Source organism: Camelus ferus, chromosome 23 (genome assembly GCF_009834535.1).
Source record: "Camelus ferus isolate YT-003-E chromosome 23, BCGSAC_Cfer_1.0, whole genome shotgun sequence".
Classification (NCBI taxonomy): domain Eukaryota; kingdom Metazoa; phylum Chordata; class Mammalia; order Artiodactyla; family Camelidae; genus Camelus; species Camelus ferus.
In genome coordinates, this window is record NC_045718.1 from 26,333,654 (window position 1) to 26,345,766 (window position 12,113).

At 34.4% G+C, this 12,113-nt stretch overlaps 1 protein-coding gene across 9 annotated transcripts in view; it reads right to left on the reverse strand.

Annotated features, from left to right (window-relative positions):
- The window catches only part of CEP170 (centrosomal protein 170), a 100,259-nt gene that overhangs the window by 28,611 nt on the left and 59,535 nt on the right, over positions 1-12,113 (reverse strand). For all 9 annotated transcript variants that reach the window (XM_014559990.2, XM_032466521.1, XM_032466520.1 and 6 more), the window contains 3 exons: positions 8,042-8,185; positions 4,973-5,099; positions 873-2,708 (listed from right to left, as the gene is read on the reverse strand). In XM_014559990.2, the coding sequence (XP_014415476.1) occupies positions 873-2,708; positions 4,973-5,099; positions 8,042-8,185 (2,107 nt within the window). The remainder of the gene's footprint in view (positions 1-872; positions 2,709-4,972; positions 5,100-8,041; positions 8,186-12,113) is intronic.

Sequence of the window (12,113 nt, forward strand, 5' to 3'; positions counted from 1 at the left end):
TTATGAAGTAATGAGACCATGTTTACAGGATAGGCGCAAACATCTGTCTTAGTACTCTTTGGTCACACATGTTTTCTCACTGGCTACTGTTCTGAATATGAAGTATATAAACAGGCAAATATGCCAGAAACAGTTAACTCTGGTGGGGAGAAAGCAGCTTTTGTAATTATTACAATCCATGACAGCTAATTACTCTACTTAAATGATATTACAGCACCTTATGAGATAATGCTCATAACCAGTTAAATGTCTATAGCTTAGTTTCACCCAGATGTGCTTAGTGACTCTCACGAATCCATCTTCTTCCACTGAAATAAATTAAGGATTAGTTTTCACCTGCCCCAGCCATAAACAGATTTAACTTAAAAAAATACAAGACATTTCAATTTAAGTAGGAAAAAGGATAAAATCGATTATTTCATTTAGTTCTGAAAGGATTAATGAAGGATATACTGCTTTTCTTCACACTCATAAGAACTTTCCATTCTGTGAGGATATTTTAAAGTTAAGTATGTTTTTAGAAGCACAGTATTAATTCCTATTATTTAAGCCAGATAAATATTCCTAATCTAATTTTGACACACAAATCCAGATACCTCATCAACTAGAAAATCAAAATATCCAAATTGGTTCAATGTATTTCTAATTTTGAAATCACTATTTTGATCCAGGACCTTAATTAGAAGTGCATATAACTTTGGAATTTTCCATTTACTAAGATAAATTTTTTAGGGGACAAAAACTCCCTCTATAGCATAACTTTTCTGTTGAATATTTGGGAATTAACACATACTTAAATTTTTAAAAAAGGAGTTAAATCCAAAACATAAAAGAAATATGCTAATATTATTAGAGGTCTGGATCCAATTTACCTGAAGACGAGCCATGCGCTGAGGTCATACTTTTGACCTTGGAGTCTGATAGTCGAGAGATACTGTTAGCTCTAATTCTAGGAGAAAATTTATCTGAAGGTAATAATCTGGCTCCACTTCTAATGATGGCTTCTGTGGTCCGTGAAGAGGCACTACTTCTAGAGATGGTTGCTTCAGAGTCACTGCGAGCCGATAATGAGCCAAGCCTTGTTCTGCGAGGCTGAGCCAACAAGTCAATCCTAGAGATGTTACGTCTTCCTGTGGGAGGTTTTGATGTTGAACTTGTTGTGGACACTTCAGAAGCGACAGACGCTTTGTCAGCATCAGCAAGTTCACTGTCCGAAGCTTCACCAAGTCGGGCTCTGCGTAAGAGGGAAGTCCTGGTGGGTCGTGGCCTTGGAAGAGTGGTTGATTTACTGGATGAACCAAGTGCTCCAGGAGAAGTCTTGGATTTAGTTACTTTACTTCCTTCCAGTTTGGAATGTGCATGTTCGTCGGTTGAGGTAAGTGGAGTCCTTCCATGAGATTTACAAGAGTAAGTTTCCTGATCAGATGACATAACATCCGAGATGGCTGAGTGGGGTACACTAGAGGTTTGGTCATCATCCGTTAGATCCACGGAAGGCTGCCTCATCCTCCCACTGGACTGCACAAATTTACGACCCTCTGCCCTAGAACCTATGTCTGTGGAACGACTTTTTGTTTTCTTTTCAATTTTCTCCCTAGCACCGGAAGATGATGACTTCGTGACATCTTTGGAAGGAGAACCTGTGGAACACCTATCTTTATAAAGACTAGTGAAACTCTTTCGCTTTTGGGTTGACTTTCTTTCTGTCTCTCCAGTAACCAGACTGATTGTACTAGCTGTGTCCACGTCAGATTCTGGGGAAATAGAGTTGTCCCTGTTATAACTGGGAGTATCCGGGCCTTCATCAGCTTTATTATCCTCACGCAGTTTAGCTTCTAGAAAAGCCATTACTGCTTCTGTGTCTTTTAGGATTAGGGTTGTGTCCATACTAGAATCAGTATCCACAGAGTCGCTTCTTTCTCGTAACCTGCTGGCAGTGGTTAATGCCAAAGAAGGGGGCGTAGACGAAGTCTGTTTGTTTATATGGGGGATGAGTTCGATGGGGATGTTGGGGCTAGGTTTTTCTATGGTGAAGCTTCCTTGCCGCACTAATGACTTGGAGGATTCCTTCTTGTCTCCTCCCTTTGAAGTCTGACTTTTCAGAATTTCCTCAGCTTTTCTTCGCTTGCCCTCATGTTGAACTACTCTTTCTCCTTTACTTGCAGAATGTCCTGGAATTTTTTCTTGAGGCTGTGACTCTTGTTTAAAAGATTCCTCCCTACATCTATCCATCTGACCTGAAACATTTTTGGAAGAAGATACTTTAGTCGGCGTCCATGGTGTCTGCTCCTTTTGTTCTTGTTGCTGGATTTTAGTTAACGCCAGCTTTACCAGAGAAACTTCCTTATCAGTTTCACTTTTCTCCTTTCCAGAGTAAGAGCTGCCTAAGTGAAGCAGGGCTTTATTATCTCCACCAGTTTTGAGAGCCTCGCCGTTTCCTGCCCTGCTCATTTTACTCAGGGCTCTGTCAGCATCTTGTTTATCTTTTTGGTGTATCTGTGCAGGTGCTTCTTTCTCCTGAAGTTCTGTGTCTTGTTTCTCTCCTATCTCTGACCTCTGTGACAGAGCCTTTGCTCTGGAGCTCTCAAGAGACTTCTCTTCGTTGGGAAGCTGGGGAAGGGTTCGCCTCCTTCTCTCTCCCTGACTCACCAAGGAAGGGGCGGGGCCAGTGCTTCTCACTGAAATGCCAGATTCACTGATATCTGCATCTATAAAATAAAACCACAAAGAAAAAACTAGTTGGGACAAAAAGTAAAAATAAAAAGAATATCATATTTCCTTAGATTTGGAAGCATAAGTTAAGAAATGGCTTAAGTATAAAGTAAAACTTGGAATAAATAAGCCAACACTGTGGCAGAGTAGTTTAAAAAGAAAATAACAATGCCAAAATGCACATATAGGTAGGTTATTAATAGGAGAGTCAAGAAAGCAGACTGTATGAGATGAAGGTTAGGGTCATCTGATCTTAAAGCTACATCAGTTGCTCTATTTTTCTTTTAATGTATTTTATGGTAGAGAAGTTCAGTGTTCATTCCTGCTTTTGTGACTTATCCCATCTGTGAAGTTTTGCTCAAAAAGAAATGGACTCTACCTAGTGTATATAGAATTGCACAAATAATGCCTAATAAATAAATTGATTTGCTAGACTTTAAAATACACAGTAAAGAATAATAATATACCTAGTTTTTAATAAAAGCATTATTATCTACTCAAAGAATGACAAGTTTGGATTTCCTAAGTAAAAAGGAAAATGCAGAACCTTAAGCAGTTTTTCTTAAAAAACAAAAAAAAAACAAAAAAAAAACAAAGCTACTTAAAAGATTTTTTACAATTGTAAGTCTAGAAAAAGGTGACAGGACTTGTCATAATTCTACAAACTGAGAGATTTTTAAATTATGACCTTCTGGTATATTAAGGCCTCATATAGAAATACACAATCACTTTCTCTTTTTCAAACTGAGAAGCCAATGAGAAAATATATAACTTTGATATTTCCATGTGAGAGAAAGCAAAATCCTTAAGGAGGATTTTCCTGACACCTATAAATACAATGCATTTTTGAGAAAAGGGATCTTTTTTAGGAAAAAATATAAATTAATGTACAAAGCATTTTAATCTTTTGGGGATAAGTTGGAAAAAATACTAGATATAGCTTCTGTGGGTCTTTTCTTCCCTTTTTAATTCTAAAATTTTAGCATTTAAATTTCATAGCAATACTATGGTTATAATGTAGGCAAAAACCTCGTAAGTTACTGATATTACTTGAATTTCACAATTAATTATATTATTTTTGTTATGTCTTATCTACTTAGTGCTATTTGAAACACTAAACCATAGTAGCTATTTTATTTTTTTGTATTTTTCTAGAATTTCTCATACTGTGCTGGCTCCTAACACATATCCAATGAATATTTAACAAGAACATTTTAGGATATAAGTAGGTTTATCAGCTTATCTAAGTAAGTTCACTTAGAACATGGTGAAACAGGAATGGGACAATGAAGGCCAAGTGGTCTATTAATTTTTATAACAAGGGTAGAATTTTCCTTTCCACAGTTAATAATAATTTTATAACAGATTCTTTTGTAAATTCACCCATCCTCTCTGATTTCTTTGTTTCCCAAACAGTAATCAGTTTATGTGAACCAATCAGCAAATTACTCTCTTTTCAAAGATTTTTGGTAATACTAAAAGCTACTTCTAGTTTTCAGGATAAATTATATAGCTTTTTTAGTACACTGCTGTGTACCTTGCTCAAATACTTGCTGACTAATGTTTACAAAACTCCTAAACCAGATTTCTGGGATGCCACAAGTCAAAGACAAAGTAAATTTCTATTTCCATTTCCAATGATAAAACAATTAAGAATACAGATAAAAGCTACATACAAATTCTCCTTGAGATTTTATTTTTAATTAAGAATGTAATTAACTGAATCCACTAATAAATTCGTAAAAGGCATATAATTTTGTGTTTTCTTAAGGAAACTTTACATTTTAGTTCACAGAAATATAATGAAAAGGTAATAAAAATCACATTACATAGTTTTACAAAAGATATATTAAGTAAATTAAATAGGTATTAAGTAAATTCTTTTTTACTGAATGTATAGCAGAAAGTGGCATTTAAATATTTGTTGTATTCATAAATGGGATAGTTTGGAACTGTTAGTCTTTTTACATCTTCATTGATATATGCCTATTTGTGTGTGTATGTATCTATTTATATGTTTCATCTACAGATTATCTCTTCATCTTCAGTTAGGGTGATATATTTCATATCTTCAGTTAAGGTTATAATTAGTGAAAATAAAATCATATATATAGTATGAGCTTGAGAATATGTGAGTATGTTTATTTAGGTTTAATTTACTTCTCACTATACAGATTTAACTTACAGTATCTTAAAAACTCATGGATAAGTCAACAAAAAAAAAGAAAGAAAGAAAGAAAGAAAGAAAGAAAGAAAATACCATTCTCTAAAGGAACAGGTACAGACAACTCCACTATCCTTTCTTCTTGATCATGCCTTGTATGATTGGCGGCCAAACTAGCCCATTGTGAAACCCAGCGTTTGCTTCCAGATGAAGATGTGCCCTCCTAAAGGAGAAACATAAGGGAATGAAATGATATAGTCTGGTCAAGTCTGATTCTCATGTTCAGAGAATTCTAGTTAATCATTAAATTACATTTAATCCATTATACAAAACATTTAAACCTCCCATTGCTATATTACCATTTATTAAATTTCCTCATATATAATATGAAGATTTTCTAGGTACCCCTTTAACTACAACATTGCTACTGTGAATGTAGAAGAATTCTCTCTACTTAAATACTAACAATGGTACTAAAACAAACTCTTAGAGCTTAAAATGTATTGCTGCTAAATAAACTCAGGTGTACTATTAAAGCTTTGTGGCTACCACAGTAAAGTTAGCTCTACTCTATTTCACAGAACAGAGTCTAAAGACCTATTCCTAAGTTGTTTTCCAGCCCTCTAAATGTTTCTATGAATCAGATTGGTTCCAGACTCTCAAGGAATATTAAATCTACCAGGTCATGTCTTCAGGGATTTCAGAACCAACTCCAAAGCTTTATGCTTCTTTCTACAACACTAATATTTCCAGAAGCTAGAAATCATTCAAACTTTAAGAATTTCTGTGTAACCAGAGTGAACCTAGACCTGCCTCTGTGTAGATCTGTCCTTAAGGCAAGTGCTTAGTCAAGTGAGAAATAGAATTTAATTCATGATATGGTTCCACAGATTTATGGATGCATATTGGTAATTCTTAAGACCAGATCCATAAGGCATTTAATATAGAAGATCTAGAGAGTATAAAAAAAATGTTTCCTCACTAAAAATCTAAGCCAAGGCTTAGTAGTACTGAACCTGTAATGACAACAAAGGAATGGAAAGCTATGATGAAATTTCATTCTGAATTATTCAAAAAATTTATCAAAATGACAGGCTAGAAACTGATAAATATTTCATACAGGCTACATACCACATGATTTCAAGAATAACAGGTTCAAAGAGTAAGTTGTATACATAGTAACATACATACAGTGAAGCCTGCTGAATCCTTGAATTCCCTTAAAGATTTCTGGGAGCTGCCCACAGTCCTGAGACTGAAGGAAGTATCGGAGCCATTCACTTCATGCTAGGAATACTCACAATAGGGTGTGTTTCAGTGACACACATTAATGTAGAACCATTCGGTGAAGACTGTTCTAATGGCTTGTTAAGGTGACCCCTTCAAGGGCAGGTACCTACTCGGGCTACACAGAAATTTACTTGGCAGGGGTCGAGGGGACAGAGAAGAGAACAGGCAGTCTTACAAGTTCACAGCCACCTGCACCCTTTGGAGACGTATCAGAATACCAAAACATTGCTTCAAATAAATATCACTTGCTTTTCAGTAAGTAAATTAAGCATCTTGTAAAACAGAAATCAGAATAAAAATTCTCTAAGATCAAGGAGGGAAAAAGAACTCTAAAATACAACTTGTTTTGTTCTGACAGTTTTAGGAAATAGCAGACCATAAGGGGACAACATCAATATTAATGGGCAAATTTACAAGTGTATTTACTTGTTCAGGAAAAATATTTTACTTACATTTCACACAAATATAACACTTCTTATGTTGTTTTATTTATACCTTAAGATTTTTTATATTTATATCTATTTACTATTTATATAATTTAAATTAACATCTTTCGTGAGAGTATAGAATAAAAAGTAAGAGAATGAGTTAAGAAATCAAGGGTCCTTAAGGTTCAAATTCTGGCTCCACAGAAACTAGTTTTAAGACCTCGATCAAGTTAATTTCTACATACTTCAGTTTCATTATCTGTAAAATGGTACACTGAAAGCTTCCACTGAATGTTAGCTCTTACTAGTTGAAGAAATTATAATTAATTAATACTTATTGGTAACTAACAGAGAAAAAAATGTGACAATGAGTGTGTATATGTCCATGTATGACTGAAAAATTGTGCTGAACACTGGAATTTGACACAACATTGTAAAATGATTATAAATCAATAAAAAATGTTAAAAAAAATTACAAGCAAAAAAAAATACTTCTTAGTTATACACATTTTTTACATTTCCTTCTGACATTTTATCAGTGTAGAATGATAAAATGAAATTCTAGTATCATTTCCAATAAGGGAATAAACATTTGTTGAATGCATAAATCTCAGACAGTAACTATGCTGGGTGCTTTATGTGTGCTTCAATATACTCCCTGTAAATAGATTTTATCAAAATTACCATTCTACAGATAAGAAAACTGAAGATATGAGAGAGGAAGTGACTGACTCAAAGGCACTCTTAGATATGGAATTTCTGGGATTTACACTCAGGTCTTAGAAGCTCTACTGTACCATGCTGACTTCATGGCTATTGGAAACAAGCCACCTTTAATTAATTTCACATTTTTCTAGTTACATCCTGGGCTGTACTATTAGGGCACTTATTTGGGTTTATAAGTTGTATCTATAAGGTATAACCTTGCACATGTTTCCTGGCATGATAGATCTTCCCGTTCTAAATACATGACCTCCTGGAAAGCAGAAGCAGTGTATTTTTCCTATTTTATCTCATAATGCCAATTAGAGCAGTGAGCATACAGCTCATTAACTGCTTACTGAAATTTAACATTTTCCCTCACTGACAAAAGAATATTAATTCAAAAGTATTTTATAAGAGGACATATCAGTTGCTTAAGGTAATATACAGTTGACCCTTGAACAAAGGTGGGAGGTGGGGGGAATGGAGGTGCCAACCCACTGTGCAGGCAAAAAATCCATGTATAACTTTACAGTCGGCCCTCTGTACCCATGGTTCCTCATCCTTGGAGTCAACGAACCTTGGATTGTGTACTCCTGTAGCATGTTATCTGGTGAAAGAAATCTGTGTGTGAAATGGAGTTGCGCAGTTCAAACCTGTGTTGTTCAAGGGTCGGTTGTAATTACAAATGATAAAAATTAATCATTTTGTGCATGTAAAAAAAATATGAGGAAGAGATATATACCTCTGAGCTGTGAAATCCAGACGTACTCAGTGGTTTTCTTCCTTCCATGACGACTGCAGCAGAACTGAGAGCCCAGTCTTTCACCAGGTCTTTTTCATTGATAATAGGCCTGTTATAATCCTGATTGTCATCTACTCCAAATACCTAAGAGAAAATTATTTTATAAATGAAAAGTCTGAGCACCAGATTAATGTGACTCTTATTAGTAACTTCAGAGGTAAATAACAATATTTTAAATTAATTCCAATAGCTATTTTCAAAAATGAGGGAAACTTGTTTAATGACAGGGTAATATCCAATAGGACTAACAGCTAAAGAAGAAAACAGGGCAGTGACAGCTTATGTAAATGCAACTATCCTTTTTTGTTATTTAGCAAATGCACTATTTGATAATAAATAAGAGATATTCAGGATTTACGTCTCTTAGGCAAGTGGTGTTGGGAAAGCGGGGCAGTCGCATGGTAAATCAGTGAGGTTAGAATACTCCCTCAGACGCATGAACAAAAACAAACTCAAAATGGCTTAAAGACTAAAACATGACACAGGACACCATAAATCTCCCAGAAGAGTAAATAGGCAAAAGCTTCTCTGACATAAATTGTAGCAATTTTTTCCTAGGTCAGCCTACCAAGGCAATAGGAATAAAAGCAAAAATAAACAAATGGGACCTAATTATACTTAGAAGCTTTTGCACAGTAAAGGAACCCATACATAAACAAAATGAAATGACAGTCTACAAACTGGGAGAAAATATTTGCAAATGATGTGACTGACAAGGACTTAACTTCCAGAATATATAAACTGCTCACACAACTCAATAACAAAAAACAGCCCAATTCAAAAATGGGCAGAAGACTCAGACAGACATTTCTCCAATGAAGACACACAGATGGCCAACAGGCACATGAAAAGATGCTCAATATCATTATTAAAGAAATGCAAACCAGAACTACAATTAGGTATCACCTCACACTGGTCAGAATGGCTATCATAAAAAAGACTACAAATGATAAATGCAGGAGAGGGTGTGGAGAAAAGGGAACCCTCGTATGCTGTGGGTAAGAATGTAATTTGGTGCAGCCATTATGGAGAACAGTATGGAGATTCCTTAAAAAACTAAAAATAAAGTTACTATGTGATCCAGCAATCCTACTCCTGGGCATATATCCGAAGAAAACTATAATTTGAAAAGATACATGCATCCCAATGTTCATAGCAGCACTATTTACAATAGCCAAGACGTGGAAGCAACCTAAATGTCCACTGACAGATGACTGGAAAAAGAAGATGCGGTGTATATATCTACAATGGAATACTACTCAGCCATAAAAAAGAATGAAATCATGCCATTTGCAGCAACATGGATGGACCTAGAGATTATCATACTAAGTGAAGTAAGTCAGAATAAGAAAAATATCATATGATGTTACTTATATGTAGCATCTAAAAAAGTGACACAAATGAACTTTTTTACAAAACAGAAACAGACTCACAGACATAGAAAACAAACATGGTTACCAAAGGGGAAAGGGGAGTGTGGAGGGGTAATTAAGATTTGGGGATTAGCAGATACCGACTACCATATACAAAATAGATAAACAACAAGGTCCTACTATATAACACAGGGAACTATATTCAATAGCTTGCAATAACCTATAGTGAAAAAGAATATATATATGTATAACTAAATCACTGTGCTCTACACCAGAAACTAACACAACATTGTAAATCAACTATACTTCAACAAAAAAGATGTTAATAATGTTAAACATTATAATAATGCCAATACTTGGGAAAGAGTACCAAACCACTTCAGCTTGTTTTCAGCTTGTCTCTTTGCTCTGTTATTTTTGAGAAGCATGTTGGAAGCTTAAGGGTATAGCTTGTTTTATATTTTTCCTTCCCTAACAAACATTTTACATTTACATATGAGTTACATTTATAAAATTTTCTAAGGTACCAAATAACAGATTTTATTGTATGATCTTTGAATAGAATATAACATAACTCTCACACTTTATTTTCCTAAAAATCACTTCAAGGCCTCTGAATTGCTGATTCCTGGGTCTACGCACACAGATCAGCATTTTCAATAAGGAGGATGTCTACGGTTAACACTTCTGAAATATTCTAAACACAGAGATCATCAATCAATCATATGCCTTTAAGACCAGGACTTGAGTCTTTTTCATTTATTGGCACATAATAGGCCCTGATATTGTTAAACAGACTGGAAAAAGGATATAACTAAATAAACTTTACTGTTTTACTCTTAAGCCTACTATGTTCCTAATGCTTATTATTTGTAGGTATTAGTTGTGGCTCTAATTATTACAATGAAGAATAATCATGTGACTTTGAATTAGCACTAATTTAGAACATAACCAAAGAGCCTTCATTTTCTAAAAAAAAGAAAAAAACCCTTAGGTTAAACTATTTTCCAGAAAACTTTTTAATAATACAGTACACTTATCTGATAAATCCTGAAGTCCACATTTAGTAAAGTAGATACCAGATTTTCAAATTCACTAAACTTGGAAATGTTACCACTAGATGGCATTAGTTAACATTTAATTCAAATATAACTGTATAGTTTGTAAGAATTATAATTTAATACTCAGTTGAGCCACCACATTATCTTTGTTTTAAGAGCAAACTGCATATTATTAACTTTAAATTAAATATGAATTTTTGGGGTTGTTTGGGGGGGGTGATGATCAGGTCTTTATTTATTTATTTATTTTAATGCAGGTAGTGAGGATTGAACCCAGGACCTTGAGCAAGCGAAGTATGCGCTCTACCACTGAGCTATACTCTCCTCCCTCAAATATGAATTTTAATAATACAAGGAAGCACAGTGTATTCAAGGGAAAAAATAAACCTGCTTCATTTTGCTAAGCATTAGAATTAGTTAAACAAGAAGAGCACTAAAACATACTAAGTATACTTTTCTGTGTGCCTTGCCTTCAATCCCACTTGTAAAGAAAGAAATTAGACCTAAGTTATTTGAGACTATCTTAAAGTAAAATTTTAAAATTATATCTAACTCAAGTCACTGAACTCCAGGTTTATTGAAGTTTATTTCCTTCTTTGTATAATTATTAGGAAAAAATTCTAATTCAAGTTTGGTAGTAAAAGATTAAAAAAAAAGCGTATGTGATTACTTGCATGTTGTTTCTCTCTGGCATGTTAATTTAACCTTCGGTTAATTTCTGATTTGATGATATTTAATTCTAATCCATACTCAAAATGGACTGCCAGAACTTGATTCCCTCAAACATCTAAGCACGAGTGGTTTCAAATAAGATACATTAAATCTCTCCAAATCACTTCTGATGCTATTTTGAAATGATAACAAAAGACACACACTCAGAGAACTGATGTTTTTAGGGAAGGGGACTGGAGTTGTACAGAACTACTGAGTACTCAGATGACTTTCTACGGATTCCTTTTACAGCTTTAGAGATAGCTATCCATGTATCTGTCAGAGAAGTAACTATTTTCCAAACAAGTGATAGGGCCTGAAGTACTGCTGTATGGGTAAAGGAGCCTTCAAAGTCCATGCCTGTATTTTTGATCGTGTTTTGAAATCTTAATGGCAGTAATGACTAGCTCAGCCTGAAATCCAAACTGTCACTTTCATGTCTAGGTACAAAAAATCCACAACTTTCCGGTAATAACAAAGAAGACAGAGACAGCCAGGCTATCTGTGTACTTTAAAGCTACAATAATTTTCACATCTAAAAAAGTACATATTTATAGATACTAGCTACTATATAAAATAAACAATGAGGTCCTACTGTATAGCACAGGGAACTATATTCAATACCTTGTAATGGCCTACAATGAAAAAGAATATGAAAAGAAATATATGTATGTATAAATGAATCACTATGCTGTACACCAGAAATTAGCACATTATAAATCGACTATACTTCAATAAAAATGTTGTGAAGTACATATAACTTGACATACAATACTTAAACAGAACGTGAGTGCTCCTCAACGCAGAGACCAAGTTTGCTAGATTTTCTCATCTTTTCTTTCTAGACTTTGTCCTGAGGTGATTCCA